The 21,466-nt window shown below is 35.2% G+C and overlaps 1 protein-coding gene and 1 pseudogene across 9 annotated transcripts in view; one reads left to right on the plus strand and one right to left on the minus strand.

Annotated features, from left to right (window-relative positions):
• The window catches only part of DNAI4 (dynein axonemal intermediate chain 4), a gene marked incomplete at its 5' end in the record, with an annotated part of 134,366 nt that overhangs the window by 32,294 nt on the left and 80,606 nt on the right, over positions 1 to 21,466 (plus strand). For 7 of the 8 annotated variants that reach the window (XM_082419262.1, XM_082419261.1, XM_082419260.1 and 4 more), the window contains one exon: positions 1,435 to 1,574. The exons of the other annotated variant lie outside the window; for it this stretch is intronic. In XM_082419262.1, the coding sequence (XP_082275388.1) occupies positions 1,435 to 1,574 (140 nt within the window). The remainder of the gene's footprint in view (positions 1 to 1,434; positions 1,575 to 21,466) is intronic. 8 annotated transcript variants of the gene reach the window in all.
• On the minus strand, positions 15,097 to 19,314 carry LOC309641263 (heterogeneous nuclear ribonucleoprotein A1 pseudogene; annotated as a pseudogene). Its single transcript has one exon. The product of its transcript is annotated as a heterogeneous nuclear ribonucleoprotein A1 pseudogene (transcript).

Below are 21,466 nucleotides of genomic sequence, written 5' to 3' on the forward strand. Positions count from 1 at the left end.
ACAAATCCTAGATCTAGATCCTGAGGACTATGGGTAATGATATTATCAAATATAAAGTATAAAATATATGTGAAATATTTAAGTAAAAGATAGAGTTAAAACATCATTAACACTAAGAAACTATCAAAATGATTACTTATAATGAAAAAAATTTAAAAAGAATTTTAAAATAAAGTATGTTTATATAATTGTTAAAATTAAAAAGTAAATATTGATTTAATCTTTGATATTAAATACTGATTTAATCTTTGATATTAAATAGATATTGATAATAGACTAAAGGTCTAACATACACCTAATCAGTTCCAAAAGGGCAGAATAGAAAGAATGGACGAGAGTTACTATTCAAGGAGAGTAAGGAATTCCCCAAACAATTGAAAAACACCATTCCACAGAAATAGGAATAAATAAAAGGAAATCCACACACACACAAAGGGGACGCATTGTACTCATACTCCAAAATACCAAATATTAAAAGAAGATTTTAAAAACAGAAGAAAAAAAATAAAGAACACATCATCTACAGAGAAACAAACCAATAGCATTATTAGGGATAAAGAGTGTGGCTTCATAATGATAGGAAGGTATAATAATTCTAAACTTGAAACTCCTAATAAAATAACCTCTTAATATATAAAGCAAAAATTGGAAACTTGCTAAGTATCTTATTAAAGTAGGAGGTATGAATATACCTGTCTTAATTATTGATAAGTCAATCAGATAAAATTAGTATAGTTATAGAAAATTTGAACCAAAAACATAATTTAATGGTCATATATAGAACTCTGAATTTAACAATTAGAGGATACACACTCTTTTCAAGCACACATGGAACATTCACAAAAATCATCCATGTACAAGGCCATGAAGCAAGGTTTCAAAAATTTCAAAGAAGTAGTGTCAGACAAACTAAATTCTCTGGCCACAGTGGAATGAAGTTAAAAATTAATTACATAAATCTCAACTAAAACATAGATGCATATTCACATACACTTTTGGAAGTTAAAAAGCATATTTTGTAAATTCCTCATGAACCAAAGAAGAAATCATAATGGAAATCAAAGAAATACTCAGAACAAAACAATTATGAAAATAATACATACTGTGGAATGACACAAAAGCAGTACTTCGAGGGAAATTTATAGCTTTATGTCTATATCAAAATTCATAAAACCTATGTGGAGATAATGCTACGATATTATTTGTGGGTACCAAAAGTTGTAGGGATGTTGGGGGATATAGAGTAAAAGAGTCCTTTGGAGGTAGTTTAATGCAGTCTTTCCCTAAGAAGTGTCTTGAACTTTCACTTCATTTTTTGGTGCAATCCACATTAAAGAAGGTAATTTTAAGAAAAAGCATAATATCAATAGAAAAAGATATGTGTGGTAAAAATTAATTTTTATTAATAAGTTGGGTATATATTACTTTTTATAGCCGGAGAAACGAGAACTATGAGACTCTTTGTCGAAATAGATTAGGCAATGACTTATATGTAGAAAGGATGATGCAGACTATTAATGGAGCACCAAAGAATAAACACGTTCAATGTGACAAAATCATGAAGGAAGACAAAGGTAATTTATGTTTTATTCTGCTTGCTAAATTACAATATTTTAATATATATTCTTTGAGTGTGTCAATTAACAAATCAATACTACAGTATATAAGGCAAAAATATAAATGATTTGGCCAAATCACAAGAGCTGGGTGCTGTGATCTACAGCTTTCAGAATTTGACAATTAAGTTACAAGTAATAAATACAGATTTAGAAGATTTGAATAACATAATTATCTTGATTTTTATACAGACTATATCATAGAACTTTGTATTCTTCAAATATTTATGAAACATTTATAGAAACTGATTGTTTAATGTAACAAAGCATATCGACCATAACTAATAAAATTTAAAACATGCCAAGCACTATTTTAGGCTTTTCACATACAGGCATACCTGGGAGATATTGCAGGTTTGGTTCCAGACCACTCCAGTTAAGTGAATATCGCAATAAAGCTAGTCACATGAGTTTTTTAAATGTCCCAGCGCATATAATATACTATAGTCTATTAAGTGTACAATAGCATTATATCTAAAAAACCAATGTATATGCTTTAATTTAAAATACTTTATTGCTAAAAAATGCTAACCATTATAGAGGCTTCAGTGAGTCATAATCTTTTTGTTGTAGAGCATCTTGCCTTGATGTTGATGGCTGCTGACTGATCAGGGTGGTGGTTGCTGAAGATTGGGGTGGCTGTAGAATTTTTTAAAAATAAGACAACGATGAAGTTTGCTACATTGATTGACTCTTCCTTTCATGAGTGATTTCTCTGTAGCATGTAATGCTGTTTGATAGCATTTTACCCATAGTAGAACTTCTTCCAAAATTGGACTCAGTCCTCTCAAACCCTGCCACTGCCTTGTCAACTACGTTTATGTAATATTCTAAATCCTTGGGTGTCATTTAAACAATCTTCACAGCATCTTCACGAAGAGTAAATTCCATCTCAAGAAACCACTTTCTTTGCTCATCCATAAGAAGCAGATTGCAGCAATTCATTCAGGCTCTACTTCTAATCCTAGTTCTCTTGCAATTTCTACCACATCTGTAGTTACTTCTACTAAAGTCTTGAACCCCTTAAAGTCATCCATGAGGGTTGGAATCAACTTCTTCCTAACTCCTGTTAATGTTTATATTTTGACCTCTTCCTATGAATCACAGATGTTCTTAATGGCATCTAGAATGATGAGTCCTTTCTAGAAGGTTTTCAATTTATTTTGCCCAGATCCATCACAGGAATCACTATCTATGACAGCTATAGCCTTACAAAATGTATTTCTTAAATAATAAGACTTGAAAGTTAAAATGACTCCTTGATCTGTGGGCTGCAGAATGAATGTTGTGTTAGCAGGCATGAAAACAACATGAATCTCATGGTACATCTCCATCAGAGCTCTTGGGTGACCAGGTGCATTGTCAATGAGCAGTCATGTTTTGAAAAGAATCTTTTTTTCTGAGTAGTAGATCTCAACAGTAGATTTATCATAATTATTAAGGGCTCTAGGATTTTCAGAATGGTAAATGAGCATTGGCTTCAACTCAAAGTCACCAGCTGCATTAGCTCCTAACTGACAAGAGAGTCAGCCTGTCCTTTGAATCTTTGAAGCCAGGCATTGACTTCTCCTCTCTAGCTGTAACAGTCCTGGATGGTGTCTTCTTCCAATACAAGGCTGTTTCATCTATATTGAAAATCTGTTGTTTAGCATAGCCACCTTTATTAATTATCTTAAGTAGGTCTTCTGGTTAACTTGCTATAGCTTCTACATCAGCTCATGCTGCTTCACCTTGCACTATTATGTTATGGAGATGGCTTCTTTCCTTAAACATCATGAACCAACCTCTGCTACCTTCAGACATTTCTTCTGCAGCTTCCTCACCTCTCTCAGCCTTCATAGAATTGAAGGGAGTTAGGGCCTTGTTCTGGATTAGGCTTTGGCTTAAGGGAATGTTGTGGCTGGTTTTCATCTTCTACCCAGACCACTAAAACTTCCTCCCATCAGCAATAAGGCTGTTTTGCTTTCTTATCTCTCATGTGTTCACTAGAGTAGCACTTTTAATTTCCTTCAAGAACTTTTCCTTTTCATTCACAATTTGGCTGTTTGGTGCAAGAGGCTTAGGTTTGGGCCTCTCAGCTTTCAACATGCCTTCCTCACGGAGCTTAATCATTTCTAGTTTTTTGATTTAGAGTGAGATGTGTTATTCTTTCTTTCTCTTGAACACTTAGAGACCATTATAAGGTTATTAATTTGCCTAATTTCAATATTGTCATTTCTGAGGAGTTGGGGAAGCTTGAGGAGAAGGAGAGAGATGGAGGATGAGTCAGTCAGTGGAGCAGTTGGAACATAAACTACATTTATAGAATAAGTTCACTGTCTTATATTGACATGGTTCGTGTTACCCCCAAACAATTACAATACTAACATCAAAGATCACTGATCACACCTCACCATAACAAATATAATAATAATGAAAAAGTTTAAATACTGCAAGAATTATCAAAATGTGACATAGAGACATGAGGTGAGCAAATGCTGCTGGAAAAATGGCACCAACAGACTTGTTCAATGCAGGGTTGCCACAAACCTTCAATTTGGAAAAAATGCAATATCTGCAAAGTGCAGTAAATGAGGTATGCCTGTATGTTAACTGATTTAATTCTCACAGCAGCCCTATGAGGTAGGAGCTCTTACTATTCCTCATTTTTCTGGGGGGGGGCTGCACCCCCATGGCTTGTGGGATCTTAGTTCCCCAACCAGGGATTGAACCTGGGCCATGGCAGTGAAAGTACCAAGTCCTAACCACTGGACCACCAGGGAACTCCCTATTCCTCATTTTATAGAAGAAGAAACAGGCAAAGAGATGTTAGCTAACTTGCCCAAGGTCACTCAGTTACTATGGTGGACAACGATACTCCCAGACAGTCTGGTTCTTGAACCTGTTCTCTTAACTACTATACTTACTATCTTTCAATGTTTATAAATTAACAACTCTGAGAACACTGCATTGCCAAACTTCTGAATGCTGTGGCCAAAAGTGTAATTAGAAGAAAGGTTATAATCTTAATGGCCTTTGTTACTCAGCAAACCATAAGCTAATTCTTTAAAAAGATTAAAATAGACAAACTTCTAAGCAAGTGCTAAATCAAGAAAAGAGAAACTTATAATTAGTAGGAAAGCTTTGTGGCATCTTTACTTGCTCTTGTCCCATTCCCCTCCTCAGTAGAGTGGTGGTCTTAAGGATAGAAGCCTGCCTTCCCAGTGTGAGACCCTGGCCCTTGGTTCCAGAGGGAACAGAACAGACCTTATTCTCAAAGAATTTGGTTTGTATGTTTTAACCTGTCTAGGAGCTACCTGGAGGATTGACATAAGGCATTTGTGTTTTTTTGCCTAACCCAGAACTCTCTCAGGTGATAAGCATAATGCATTCTTCAAAAAACTGTAAGGCAGATGAACAACTCACTGCTACCTGAGGCAAAATAATGCAATTGAGTCAAACAAGAGATACACTGAAAGCCTAGAAGAAAAAGCTGGGAGAGACTTTCTTTGGGAAATTAAGGTATTGAAAAAGGCTTGCATATACAGAGGAATTCAGAAAGTCATGCACATGCCTAGTGCAGGATGCATGCTCAGAAAAGACCTGAAAAGATCCTAAACTTTCACCTCTGGCTGATCTCTAGGCTCAGTACAAGCAGGAAGTGAAAGCTGTGGTATAGTTTTAAGCAGCCTGTCTAAGCACTGAAGGAATTCCCCAACATGGAGCCCATCTGCAAAGACTGGGAGGGGTTTTTTCCCTTTTTTTTTCTTTTTTTCCGTTCTTTCCTTCCTTTTTTTCTTCTGAGTGGGAAGAAACCCAGGTGTTCAAGGAAATCTCTGTCAGGACGCTAACTGACCAAAAGCTAAAAAACAAACACTTATGAGATGATACATGACAAAGAATACAACTTTACAAAAATAGTTTAGCAAAATTACTTAGCAAACAAACAACTACCACTCACAGCAAACTATGATATCAAATCCTGAGGAAGAGAGTGATTTCCAGAATTACCACATAATTATATTCAAAATGTTCAATTGTCAAAAAAAAAATTGCAAAGAATACAGAGGAACAAGAAGGTATAGCTCTTTCAAAGAAGAAATGAACAGAAACTCTCCCTGAGGAAGTATAGACATTAAACTTACTAGGCAAAGGTTTTAGATCAATTGTATTTAAAAAAAAAAAAAAGGAAAAAAAACAAGCTAAAGGAAGCTATGGACAAAGAGATAAAATAAACCAGGAGAACAGTGTGTGAACAAATAAAAAATATCAATACAGATAGAAATTATAAAAAGAAAAAAACATAAATTCTGGAGTTAAAAGTACAATAACTGAAATGGAAAAACTCCCTAGAGTTTTCAGTAGCACATCTGAGCAGGCAAAAGAAAGAATCACCAGTTTTTAATGACAAGTCAGTTGAAATAATCCAATCTGAGAAGCAGAAAGAAAAATGAACAGAGCCTACAGGACCTGTTGGACTCCATCAAGTCACCAACATACATATAATGGAAATTTCAGAAAGAGAGGAGAAGAAAGAGATAAAGGGGCACAAAGAATAGTTGAAGAAGTAGTGGCCTAAATATTCCCAAATTTGATAAAAGACATAAATCTGCACCTCCAAGAAGCTCAACGAACTCCAAGAAAGATAAAAATAAAGAGATCCACGCTGAGACATATTATAATCAAACACAAAGAGAAAATCTTGAAAGCAGCAAGAGAAAAGTAACTCATCATTTACAAAGGATCATCAATCAGATTACACTCAATTTTTAGCAGAAACCATGGAGGCTGGAAGCCAGTGGGACGACATACTTAAAGCACCAAAAGAAAAAACTGTCAACCAGAAATTCTATATTCTTCAAATAATCCTCATGAAGGAAAAATCTAATTAAATAATTAAAACTGAATATATCCTCATGAAGGAGAAATTAAGATGTTCCTAGATAACTAAAAGCTAAGAGAATTCAGCACTAGTAGCACTTACAAGGAATGCTAATAGGAGTCCCTTCAGGCAGAAATGAAAGGATACTAGACAGTAACTCAAAGACATATGAAGAAATAAAGAACACTGGTAAAGGTAACTACATAAATCAATACAAAAGCCAATATTGTAATTTTGGTTTGTAACTCCTATTTTTTTGCAATATGATTTAAAATAAATGCATTAAACAATAATTCTAAACCTATGCTAATGGGCATACGAAGTATAAAGATGTAATTTGTGACAACATCAACTTAAAGTGGGTGGGATTTAGCTGTATAGGAGCAGTTTTTGTATATAATTGAAGTAAGGTAGTATTATTTCAAAATAGAATGTAAAAATTTTAAGAAATTAATTTTAATTCCCAAGGCAGTCACCAAGAAGTAACTTAAAAATTACAGAAAAAAATTTAGAGAGGAATAAAAATGATACACTATAAAAAAGATCAATTAAACATTAAAGAAGATGGTCATGGAGGATTTGAAAAACAAGAAAATTTGAGACATAAAGAAGACAAATTAAAAATGGCAGAAGCCCTTCCTAAACAGTAATTACTTTAAATAAATGGATTAAACACTCCAATTAAAGAGCAAAGGTTGGTAGGGTGGATTAAACAAAGATAACAAACATCAAAAAAACTGGAAGAATAAAAACCATGATCCATCTATATGTTGTGTAACAAGAGACTCACTATTTTTTCCAGTTTTATTGAGAAATAATTGACATACATCAATGTATAAGTACAGCATGATTGTTTGATTTACCTATATTGTGAAAAGATTATCACAATAGGTTAAACTAACATCCATCATCTCATATAGCTACAATAGAAAAGTTGCAGAATATAAGATCAGCACACAAAATTCAGCTGTATTTCTATATATTACCTATGAACAACCCAAAAAGGAAATTAAGAAAGTAATTGTGTTTATAATAGCATCCTAAATAATAAAATACCTAGGAATAAATTTAACCAAGGAGATGAAGGACTTGTACACTGATACCTATAAAACATTGCTGAGAAAAATTAAAGGAGACCTAAGTAAATGAGAAATACATTCTGTGTTTATGGTTGAAAGATTTAATGTTATTAAGATGTGAATACCACCCAGAATAATCCCAAAGACTTTTTTGCAACAATAGAAAAAAAGTCATCCTAAAATTTATATGGAATATCAAAGGATCCCCAAGTAGCCAAAACAATTTTGAAAAAGAACAAAGTTAGAGAGCTCATACTTCCTGATTTGAAAACTTGCTATAAAATTATAGTGATCAAAATGGGTGGTACTAGCATAAAGATAGATATATAGACCAAAAGAATAGAATAGAGATCCCAGAAATAAACCCTCACATATATGGTTAAATGATTTTTGATAAAGGTGCCAAGACCATTAAATAGAGGTAAAATAGTATTTTAAGCAACTGGTGCTGGGACAACTAGATAGCCATATGCAAAAGAATAAACTTGGATTCAGACCTCATATCATATACAAAAATTAACTCAAAGTGGATCAAGGATTTAAGTGTAAGAGCCAAAATTATAAAACTCTTAGAAAAAAATTGGGGTAGATATTTTTGCCCTTTGCCTTGATAATAGATTCTTAGATATGACACTAGAAGCATGGTGAACAAAAGAAAAAAATAGATTTATTGAGCTTCATCAAAATTAAAAACTTCTGTGCATCAAATAACTATCAAAAAAGTGAAAGGACAACTTACATAATGGAAGAAAATATTTGCAAATCTTATCTCTGTTAAGATCTAGTATCCAGACTATAGAAGGAACTTTTATAATCCAAGAACAAAAACACAAACAACGCAATTAAAAAATGGGCATAGGACTTGAACAGACATTTTTCGAAAGAAAGAAAACAAATTGGCCAACAAGCACAGGAAAAGGTGTTAAACACCATTAGTCATTAGAGAAATGCAAATCAAAACCACAATGAGATTAAGGACCTAAATGTAAGACCTGACACTATAAAACTCTTAGAGGAAACATAGGAAGAACACTCTGACATAAATCACAGCAAGATCTTTTTTGACCCACTTCCTAGAGTAATGGAAATAAAACCAAAAATAAACAAATGGGACCTAATGGAACTTAAAAGCTTTTGCACAGCAAAGGAAACCATGAACAAGATGAAAAGACACCCCTCAGAATGGGAGAAAATATTTGCAAATGAAGCAACTGACAAAGGATTAATCTCCAAAATATACAAACAGCTCATGCAGCTCAATATCAAAAAAACAAACAACCCAATCAAAAAATAGGCAGAAGACCTAAATAGACATTTCTCCAAAGAAGACATACAGATGGCCAAGAGGCACATGAAAAGCTGCTCAACATCACTAATTATTAGAAAAATGCAAATCAAAACTACAATGAGGTATCACCTCACACTAGTTAGAATGGGCATCATCAGAAAATCTACAATAAATGCTGAAGAGGGTGCGGAGAAAAGGAACCCTCTTGCACTGTTGGTGGGAATGTAATTTGATACAGCCACTATGGAGAACAGTATGGAGGCTCCTTAAAAAACTAAAAATAGAATTACCATATGACCCAGCAATCCCACTACTAGGCATATACCCTGAGAAAACCATAATTCAAAAGGACACATGTACCCCAGTGTTCATTGCAGCACTATTTACAATAGCCAGGACATGGAAACAACCTAAATGTCCATCGACATATGAATGGATAAAGAAGTTGTGGTACATATATACAATGGAATATTACTCAGCCATAAAAAGGAATGAAATTGGGTCATTTGTAGAAATGTGGATGGACCTAGAGACTGTCATATGGAGTGAAGTGAGTCAGAAGGAGAAAAACAAATATCATATGTTAATACGTATATGTGGAATCTAGAAAAACAGTACAGATGAACCGGTTTGCAAGGCATAAATAGAGACACAGATGTAGAGAACAAACGTAGGGACACCAAGGGGGGAAACTGGGGGGTGGGGGTGGGTGGGATGAATTGGAAGATTGGGATTGACATATATACACTAATATATACAAAATAGATAACTAATAAATATAATAAAATTGGAGGAATTACATTAAAAAATTGAATTAAAAAATTAAAAAAAAACCCACAATGAGTTACTACTTCTCACACATTAAATGGCTATAATTAAAAAAACAAGTGTTGACAAAGAAGTTGAGAAAATGGAGTTCCCATACAGTGCTGTTGGGAATGTAAAATGGTACAGCTGCTGTGGAAAGCAGTTTGGTAGTTTCTCAAACAATTACACAGAATTGCCATATGACTCAGCAATTCCACTCCTAGGTATATATAATACCCCACAGAATGGAAAATAGGTACTCAAATATATGTACACACATGTTCATGGCAGCAATTTTTACCATAGTCAAAAAGTAGAAACAACTGAAATGTCCATCAATGGATGAATGGATAAACAAAATGTGTAAATACATGCAATGAAATATAATTCAGTCACAAAAAGGAATCAAGTACATTCTCTGAGCAACTTCCCCTATTCTACCCTGGAAGATGTCAGAAATTTCTTCTCTGGAGAGGACAAAATAGAGGCTCTTTAGCTGGGGAACACCAGGCACAGATCAAGACATGGGTACTTAACAAACAAACAAAACAAACAAACAAAAAACAGGCATACTGAATGCTACACAAAGAGACTCCTCTGAAATCCTCTCCTCTGTCATGGAAGGCTTGTAGAACATAGGTAGCAAAACTCTTAACCATCCATTATCTGGATGTACCACAGTTAATTTATCCATTTACCTACTGAAGGGCATCTTGATTGTTTCAAGTTTTGGCAATTATCAATAAAGCTGCTATAAATATCTGTGTGCAGGTTTTTGTGTAGACATAAGTTTTTAACTCCTTTTGGTAAATATCAAGGAGCACTATTGCTGGATTGTATGGCAACGGTATTTTTATTTTTCTAAGAAATAGCCATACAGTCTTCCAAAGTGGCTGTACCATTTTGCATTCCCAGAAGCAATGATGAAGAGTTTCTGTGGTTCCATGTCCTCACCAGCATTTTGTGTGTTTTTTTTTTTTTGCAACTCATTTTTGTTTGTTTGTTTGTTTGTTTGGTTTTTTGGCTGCATTGTCCAGCTTGAGGGATCCTAGTTCCCCAACCAGGGATGGAACCCAGGCCCCAGCAGTGAAAGCATCAAGTCCCAGCCATGGACCACCAGGGAATTCCCCTCATTTTTGTTTTAATTTGTACTTCCATGATGACATATGATGTGGAGCATATTTTTGTATACTTACTTGCCATCTGTATGTCTTCTTTGATGAGGTGTCTGTTAAGCTCTTTGGCCCATTTTAAAATTTGGTTGTTTGTTTTCTTATTGTTAAGGATCAAAAGATATTTTTATATTTTGGACAATAGTCCTTTTTCAGATGTATCTTTAGCAAATGTTTTCTTCCAATATGTGGCTTGTCTTGTGATTCTCTTGACATTTCTTTTTACAGAGCAGACATTTTTAATTTTAATGAAGTCCAGCACATCTATTATTACTTAATGGATTGTGCTTTTGCTGTTTCTAAAAAGTCATTGCCATACCCAAGATCATCTAAATTTTCTCCTGTGTTTTAGTCTAGGAGTTTTCTAGTTTTGCTTTTACTTTTAAGTCTATAATGAGTTTTTAGTTAATTTTTCTGAAGGATGTAAGATCTGTGTATAGATTACTTTTTTTTTCACATTTGGATGTCCAGTTGTTCCAGCACCATTTGTTGAAAAGACTATCTTTGCTCCATTTGTTTTTTTCATTCCTTTGACAGAGATCAACTGACTATATTAATGTGGGTTTATTTCTGAGCACTCTATTGTGTTCTATTCACATTGTCTTGATTACTGTAGCATTGTAGTAAGCCTTCAAGTTGAGTAGTGTCAGTCCTCCAACTTTGTTCTTTGTCTTCAATATTGTGCTGGCTCTTCTGGGTCTTTTGCCCCTTCACATAAACTTTAGAATCAGTTTGCTGATATGCACAAAATAACTTGTTGGGATTTTGATTGGGATTGCATTGAATCTATAGATCAATTTGGGAAGAACAGACATCATGACAATGCTAAGTCTTCCTATTAATAAACATGGAATATTTCTCCATTTATTTCATTCTTTGATTTTGTTCATCAGAGTTTAGTAGTTTTCCTCATAATAGATTTTGTACATATTTTGTTAGATTTATTACTATTCCATTTTTGGGGTGCTAATGTAAATCATATTGTTTTAAATTTCAAATTCCTTTGTTCATTGTTGGTATACAGGATAGAGATTGACTTTTGTATAGTATTAACCTTGTACCCTGCAACCTTGCTGTAATCACTTACTAGTTCAGTAGTTTTTGTTAATTCTTTCAGATTTTCTATATAGATGATTATGTCATCTGAGAACAAAAACAGCTTTATTTCTTCCTTTCCCATGTGTATTTCTTTTATTTCCTTTTTCTTATCTTACTGCATTAGCTTGGACTTCCAGTAGGATGTTGAAAAGGAGTGATGAAAGGGGACATCCTTGCCTTGGTCCTGATCTTAGTGGAAGATCTTCTAGTTTCTAGAAGAAACCCATTAAGTATGTTAGCTGTAGGTTTTTATAGATGTTCTTTGTCAAGTTAAGTTCCTCCTCTATTCCTAAATTACTGAGAGTTTTTATCATGAACGAGTGTTGGATTTTGTCAAGGGCTTTTTCTGAATCTGTTGATATGATCAAGTCATTTTTCTTCTTTGGCCTGTTGATGTGATGGATTAGTTACATCAATCAATTTTCCAATGTTGAACTAGCTTTGTATACCTGGGATAAACTCCACTTAATTGTGGTGTATAATTCTCTTTATATATTGCTGGATTTGATTGCTAATATTTCGTAGAGGACTTTTGCATCTGTGTTCATGAGAGTTATTGTTCTGCCATTTTCCTTATGGTGTTTTTGTCTGTTTTTGGTATTAGAGTAATGCTGGCCTCAAAGTATGAGTTAAGAAGTATTCCCTCTGTTTCTATCCTCTGAAAGATATTGCAGGGAATTGGTGTAATTTTCTCCTTAAATTATTGGTAGAAATCAGTGGATCTATCTGGGCCTGGTGCTTTCAGTTTTGGAAGATTATTAATTATTGATTCAATTTCCTTAATTGATATAGGGCTGTACAGATTGTCTATTTCTTCTTGTGTGAGTTTTGGCAGATTGTGTCTTTCAAGGAATCGGACAATTTCATCAAGGTTATCAAATCTAGTGGCATAGAGTTGTTCATAGTATTCCTTTGTTATCTTTTTTTTTTAAATAAATAAATTTATTTATTTATTTATGGCTACTTTGGGTCTTTGTTGCTGCGTGCAGGCTTTCTCTAGTTTTGGCGAACGGGGGCTGCTCTTCCTTGCCGTGCGCAGGCTTCTCATTGCAGTGGCTTCTCTTGTTGTGGAGCACGGGCTCTAGGCATGTGGGCTTCCATAGTTGTGGCACATGGGCTCAGTAGTTGTGGCTCGTGGGCTCTAGAGCACAGGCTCAGTAGTTGTGGTGCACAGGCTTAGTTGCTCTGCAGCATATGGGATCTTCCTGGACCAGGGCTTGAACCCGTGTCCCCTGCATTGGCAGGCAGATTCTTAACCATTGTGCCACCAGGGTAGTCCCCTTTGTTATCTTTTTAATGTCCATGGAATATGTAGTGATATCGTCTCTTTCACTTATGATATTAGTAATTTTTTTCTTAGTTATCCTGGCTAGAGGCTTATTGATTTTATTAATCTTTTCTAAGAACCAACTTTTAGTTTCATTGACTTTCTCTATTGATTTCCTGTTTTCAATTTTACTGATTTCTGCTCTAATTCTTTTTTTTTAATTAATTAATTTATTTATTTATTTTTGGTTGAGCTGGGTGTTTGTTGCTGTGCGCCGGCCTTCTCTAGTTGCGACAAGCAGGGGCTACTCTTCGTTGCATTGCCCAGGCTTCTCATTGCGGTGGCTTCTCTTGTTGCAGAGAACGGGCTCTAGGTCTGCAGGCTTCAGTAGTTGTGGCTTGTGGGCTAAGAGCGCAGGCTCAGTAGTTTTGGTTCATGGGCTTAGTTGCTCCGCGGCATGTGGGATCTTCCTGGACAAGGGAACGAACCCATGTCCCCTGCATTGGCAGGCAGATTCTCAACCACTGCGCCACCAAGGAAGCCCTGCTCTAATTCTTTTTTATTTTATTATTTTTCATTGAGATATAATTGACATATAACATTAGTTTCAGGTGTACAACACATCAATTAGATGTTTGTATATATTGTGAAATGGATCATGATCATGATCATAAGTCTAGTTAACATTCGTCACTGTACATAGAAAAGTGTTTTTCTTGTGATGAGTACTTTTAAGATCTACTCTCGGGCTTCCCTGGTGGCGCAGTGGTTGAGAATCTGCCTGCCAATGCAGGGGACATGGGTTCGAGCCCTGGTCTGGGAAGATCCCACATGCCACGGAGCAACTGGGCCCGTGAGCCACAATTACTGAGCCTGCACGTCTGGAGCCTGTGCTCCGCAACAAGAGAGGCCGCGATGGTGAGAGGCCCGCGCACCGCGATGAAGAGTGGTCCCCACTTGCCGCAACTAGAGAAAGCCCTCGCACAGAAACGAAGACTCAACACAGTCATAAATAAATAAAAAAATAAATAAAAGAACGTGAATTTCTTTAAAAAAAAAAAAAAAAAAAGATCTACTCCCTTAGCAACTTCCAAATATACAATACGGTATTATTAACTATAGTCACCACTCTGTACATTACACCCCCATGCCTTATTTATTTTATAGAGGGAAGTTTGTACTTTTAACCCCCTTCACCCATTTCGCCCACCCCTCACTCCCTTGCCTCTGGCAATTACCAGTCTGTTCTCTGTGTCCGTGCTCTCTCTCTCTCTCTCTCTCTTTTTTAGATTCCACAGATAAGTGAGATCATAAGGTATTTATCTTTTTCTGTCTGGCATATTTCATGTAGTATAATAATCTTAAGATCCATCCATGTTGTTACAGATGGCAAGATTTCATTTTTTCATGGCCATATATTATTACATTACGTATATATACCACATCTTCTTTATCCATTCATCCCTCAAGGATCACCTAGGTTGCTTCCATATTTTGGCTATTGTACTAATTTTGCTATGAACGTGGGGGTGCATATATCTTTTCAAGTTAGTGTTTTCCTTTTCTTCTTATAAATGCCTAGAAGTGGAATTGCTGGATTATATGGTAGTTCTATTTTTAATTTTTTGAGGAACCTCCATACTGCTTTTCATAGTGCTTACACCAATTTACATTCTCACCCATGGTGCACAAGTGTTCCCTTTTCTCCACATCCTTGCCAACACTTATTTTTTGTATTTTTGATAATAACCGTTTTAACAGGCATGAGATGATATCTCATTGGGTTTTGATTTGCATTTCCCAGTTGGTTAGTGATGTTGAGCACCTTTCAAGTACCTGTTGGCTATCTGCATGTCATCTTTGAAAAAAGTCTATTCAGGTCCTCTGCCCATTTTTAAAATTAGGTTGTTTGTTTTTAATGTTGAATTATATGAGTTCTGTGTATATTTTAGATATTAACCCTTTATAAGACATATTGCTTGAAAATATCTTCTCCCATTCAGTAAGAGGCCTTTTCATTTTGTTGATAGTTTCCTTTGCTGTGCAGAACTTTTTAGTTTGATATACTAGTCCCATTTGTTTATTTTTGCTTTTGTTTCCCTTTCCTGAGGAGACATATCCAAAAAAGTATTACTAAGACCAGTGTCAAAGAGCATACTTCCTATGTTTTCTTCTAAGAGTTTTATGATTTCAGGTCTTACATTCAAGTCTTTAATCCATTTTGAGTTAATTTTTATGTATGGTGTAAAATAGTGATCTAGTTTCATTCTTTTGCCTGTGGTTGTCCAGTTTTTCCAACACCATTTACTGAAGAGACATTTCTTCCCCCATTGTATATTCTTGGCTCTTTTGTTACAAATTAATTGACAATATATATGTGGGTTTATTTCTGAGCTCTCAGTTTTGTTCCATTGATCTATGTGTCTGTTTTTATGTCAGTAGCATACTGTTTTAATCACTATACCTTTGTAATATAGTTTCCTTTTTCTTTTTGGCTGTGTTGGGTCTTCGTTGCTGTGCGTGGGCTTTCTCTAGTTGCAGTGAGCGGGGGCTACTGTTCGTTGCAGTGCACAGGCTTCTCGTTGTGGTGGCTTCTCTTGTTGTGGAGCACAGGCTCTAGGTGCGTGGGCTTCAGTAGTTGTGGCATGTGGGCTCAGTAGTTGTGGCTCATGGGCTATAGAATGCAGGCTCAGTAGTTGTGGCACACGGGCTTAGTTGCTCCGCGGCATGTGGGGTCTTCCTGGACCAGAGATCAAACCCATGTCCCCTACATTGGCAGGTGGATTCTTAACCACTGAGCCACCAGGGAAGTCCTGTAATATAGTTTCAAATCAGAGAGTGTGATGCCTCCAACTTTGTTCCTTGTTACACAAGATTGCTCTGGCTGTTTGGTTTTTCTTGTGGTTCCATACAAATTGTGGGACAATTTGTTCTATTTCTTTGAAAAATATCATTGGAATTTCGATGGAGATTGCATGGAATCTGTGGAGTGCCTTGGGAAGTATGGACATTTAACAATACTGATTCATCTAATTCATGAGCATGAAATATCCATTTATGGATATTTGTGTCTTCCATTTATTTGTGTCTTCCCATTTATTTGTGTCTTCTTCCATTACTTTCATTAATGTCTTGTGGTTTTCAATATAGGTCTTTCAACTTCTTGGTTAAATTTATTCCTAGGTGGTGTTTTTTTGGGGTGGGGGGATGCATTTGTGAATAGGAATTTTTTCCTTTATTTCTCTTTGTGATAGCTTGTTATTGGTGTATAGAAATGCAGCAGATTTTTGTGTATTGATTTTATATCCTGTAATTTACTGAATTACTTTATTTGTTCTAACAATTTTTTGATGGAGTCTTTAGGCTTTTCTGTATATAATATGTCATCTGCAAAGAGTGACAGTTTTACTTTTTTCTTTCCAATTTGGATGCCTAGTTCTTTTTCTTGCCTATTTTCTCCATCTAGGACTTCCAATATTATGTTGAATAAAAGTGGAAATTGTGGGCATCCTTGTCTTGTTCCTGATCTTAGAGGAAATGCTTTCAGGTTTTTATTGTTGAGTATGTTGTTAGATGTGGGCTTGTCATATATGGCCTTTAATATGTTGAGGTCTGTTCCCTCTATACCCACTTTGTTGACAGTTTTTATCATAAACGGATGTTGACTTTTGTCAAATGCTTTTTATCCTCTATGATCATATAGTTTTATGCTCATTTTGTTAATGTGCTATATCACACTGACTGATTTGGGGATAAAAATTTACGCTTGATCCCATTCTAAAGTTCAACATTTTTATTCTCTTTTCCCATCTTATGTTTTTGATGTCACATTTTATATCTTTTTATTTTATGTATTCATTGACTAATTATTGTCATCATAGCTATTTTTACTATTTTTTCTTTTAATCTTCATACTAGCTTAAAAGTGATTACTCCACTACCTTACTATATATTTACCTTTTCAGTGAGACTTGTTCTTTCATGTTTCCTTGTTACTAATTAGCATCCTTTCTTTTCAGCTTAAAGAAGTCCCTTTAGCATTGTTTTTCAAGAGGGTATTAAATCGTTTATTGGTTACACATGATAAAGGATGATACACAAGCTTCATTCCCATCTATAACTTTATCTGGTACCATAATTCAATTTAGATATATCACATAGGATGTGCCAAGAATCACATTAATAACCAAAAAACTCCATAACTTTGCTTGGGTGACCCTTTTAAAGGTGAACTCCAGGTCACAACACAGTAACTGTCAGTTCAACTACACCAAGGTTTCTGAAGACGATGGCTTCTCCACCCAAGCAGGTTGTAAATAAATTTCACATGGAACCTGACATTACCCTGAAGGAATTCTAACTTCACACTGTTGGGGTAGTTTACCAAAATGGCTTCCGAGTAGACTAACTTTACATAGCACATTTTAAAAAGACACATTTATTCAATGTCATGATCAGACTATTACATTTAGCAATCAACAACATGGGTGCAAAAAACAAAAAATCTACATTAAAACCCTTTGTTGGAATGCTTTATACTTTGCACAGAACAGACACTAAAATAACCTGTTATACAATTAGTCATAAATACAGTCCTCGAGCTTTTTTTTGCCCATACACATGAGTATTGTCTAAAACATGTCTTCTTTGTAGCACCTAGGCCCTGCCACCACTGTGCTTGGCTGAGTTCACAAATCTGTTGTAACCTGTAGCTTCCCTGTCACTTCTCTGGCTCTCCTCTCCTGCTAAGCTTTGTTTCCTGGCAGCAATTAAAACCTTCTGCCACTGCCATAGCTACTGCTGCTGCTGGAACCACCATAGCCACCTTGGTTTCATGGTTTGGCAAAGTATTGGCCCCTACCACCACAGGGCCCAGAACTTCTGCCTCCAAAGTTTCCTCCTTTCATGGGTCCAAAATTTGAAGATTGATTATTATAATTGCCAAAATCATTGTAGCTTCTGCCACCTCCAAAACTGCTTCCATCATTACCAAATCCATTATAGCCATCCCCACTGCCACCATATGCCCCACCACCGCAGCTGCCACCAAAGCCACCTCGACCACTGAAGTTTCCTCCACGACCGAAGCTGTCATTCCCACCAAAACCACCTCCGCGACCACCACCAAAGTTTCCAGAACCACTTCCACTTCTTTGGCTGGATGAAGCACTAGCCATCTTTTGCTTAGATAGGGCTTTCCTTACTTCACAGTTGTGGCCTTGCACAGAGTGGTATTTCTGAATGACATTCTTGTCTATGGAGTCATGGTCATCAAAGGTTATGAAAGCAAAGCCTCTCTTCTTGCCACTGCCTCGGTCAGTCATGATTTCAATCACTTCAGTTTTCCCATACTGTTAAAAAAACAATCTCTGAGGTGATGTTCTTCAGTGTCTTCTTTAATGCCACCAACAAAAATCTTTTTCACAGTTAAGTGTGCACCAGGTCTTTGAGAATCTTCTCTTGAGATGGCCTTCTTTGATTCACAACTCTTCCATCCACCTTTTGTGGCCTTACATTCATGGCGGTAACCACCTCTTCCACAGTGGCATATGTGACAAACCCGAAGCCTCTGGAGTGGTGAACTGTGTGGTGAACGCACACAGTCTGTGAGCGTCCCCCATTGCTCAGAATGGCTCCTCAGACTCTCATTGGTTGTTTCAGAGCTCAAACCTCTGATGAAGAGCTTTCGCAGCTGGGAGCTGGGAGACTCTGACTTAGACATGATGGCAGTGGAGGAGGGGAGACTTCAACGATGCTTACTCGGCAGCATGCACAGGCAGAAAGGGTCCTTGAGCTTTTCTTATAAGGCCAGTTTAGTGGTGATAAATTCTTTTAGCTTTTGCTTATCTGGGAAACTCTATGTCTTCTTCAATTTTGAATGATAACTTTGGCAGGTAGAGTATTCTTTGTTGGAAGTTTTTTTCTTTCAGCACTTTTAATACATCATTATACATTATGTATTTATGGAGCAATAAAAAAGTATGTCTTCCTTGCCTGATTTTGGTTGAAATTGAAAGAGATTCAGGAGTCACAGAGATGGAAATAAAAGTAGTACCTTTATTACTGATGAAGTTAATTGAAAAATGTAGCCTTAAATCCACAGCTAAGTGGACTTGCTGTTTTTCCCCTCCAGAATAGATCTTACCAAGAGTAACTGGCATAGCTAGAAAAGCACAGACCTCCTCTGCATGGGTGAGAACAGACCAGAATGCATGCTTTTTGCAAGTGAGCAGGCTTAACAAAAGAATCCAGAAGTGGCTGAGCTGCAATTCCTTCTCCTAAACTCTCCTGTAGGATTAGCCATTTCTCTTTCCCTGGCAATTAGTGAATGAGGGACATCAAGAAGCCAGAAATGTCAGTTTAGCTGAAGTTGCCTCTGTAAAGATTCACAAAAACTGAGGAAAAGTTTTCCCACCTGACAGTATACATACAATAATTTATTATAGAAGTGTCATTTCAACTAAATGGATAATTCAATAAATGAATTAGTGTTCCTGGCTAACTTTTGAAAATACAGTTAAATCCTAAAACTCAGTAGATTTCATAAAAACAGTTTGTTTTCTATGTATATTATACTACAATAAAAATTCGTTTAAAAAAGTATGTGTGATATGAGCTCATTTTTATTAAAAAAATGCATATATATTTGTTCGTATACAAACACATATATATTTATGTCAGTCTGGAAGGACATGCATGAAAATGTTAGCAGTTATTGTTTTTAGGTGATGGAAGTGTAAGTCTTACCTTTTCTTTTACAGTAAGCATGTCTTTTTACTCAGCTAAAATAAAATTATTTTTCTATAAATGTTATGTGGCCAAATTGTTACTCTTTTATAGTCTGAATTAAAATAATAGATAGAAGCAATGTTTTAAAACTTGTAACAACTATTTACACAATCGTACACTCAGAAATGCTCAAAACATAGGTATAGTAGGGAATACTTTTTTTTCTGATAGTAGTTAAAATAAGATTCCTTTAATAGTGTATGACAGTATAAAATTGGGAAGTCACACTCATTATTCTATCTTTACATGATATTATGGCATGTACATAATATCTGTTTCTTAGGTTTTCTCTTTCTTAGGTTAATTCAGTTTATTCCAGTGAACAAATGTAATGATGTTACCTAAACTAAAATTACCAACGGATGTTATTTGTTATCTTTAAAGAAGAAACAACTCTAAATCACCCCAACATTTTACATTGCTCATTTATAACTTGTATATTTATTTATGTAATAATTATCTTATTAGTGACCATGTAACAATATATTTCTATATGCTCAACTTACTAAACTTTTAGTTAAAGGAAGAAAAAGAAGGTTAGGTAATTCAAAATTCAAATAAATAATTTCTTTCTAAGGTCTTTTACTTTGTGACCATGGAAATTGTACCCTTTTCAATTCAGCAAAATATACTAGGTATTTATTTACTCTGTGCATGACTTTGTTAGATACTATCAAGATAAGTTCATTAAGATAGAAATGTTATTATGAGATGTGAATTAACATTCTTACTAATTGAAAACATTGTTAAATACCAGAGCTCCTTCATTCCACATCATGAAAATAAAAGTTCTAACAATGAAGTAGTTGCATTTATTAGATCTAGATCCTGTTTTGATTTTCAGGGAAAATAACTTTTTATTAAATCACTGTACTTTAACTGAAAGTTTAGTAAGGTTAGCATGTAGGAATATATCGTTACATGGTCACTGATAAAATAATTTATATATGAGAATTTCATTGTTATATCAGCAGTAAAAGGGGTTGGGCACTTTTCATTTTTATATATTAAAGATAAATAACATTACCAATTTTTGTTTGGAGGCCATTGTTATATTTGCTAATTTGATTAAATATAGATAACAAACAAAAATTTAAAAAGAGAAAGTAATACCGTACTAGTCTATAAATTTCCTGAGAACAGAGTCTATCACTTTCCCAAATACAAACTTTACACATAAGTATATAGGAAACTTAACTTGATAAAAATGGAATTATATGATTACAAATAAAAAGTACTGTAGAATATAGCATGTTATATGTTAACCTTAAGTAAAGCACCTTAAAACCTTATTATAACATGGTTGTCCAGGGCCATATCAAGGCAGCCCTATACCGACAGACTAATGAGATTATGTGGCCCCACTTTGGGATAAAGGGAGGAAGGTGTGGGGGTCAGAATAGATGGTGAGGATTATTTGGAGCTATTACTAAAACATTAAGGTATTTGTAGATGCTAAAAGTGTAATGGCTATGGATCTCTTAAGGTG

Source organism: Balaenoptera physalus (assembly GCF_965194825.1).
Source record: "Balaenoptera physalus genome assembly, chromosome: 1".
NCBI lineage: Eukaryota > Metazoa > Chordata > Mammalia > Artiodactyla > Balaenopteridae > Balaenoptera > Balaenoptera physalus.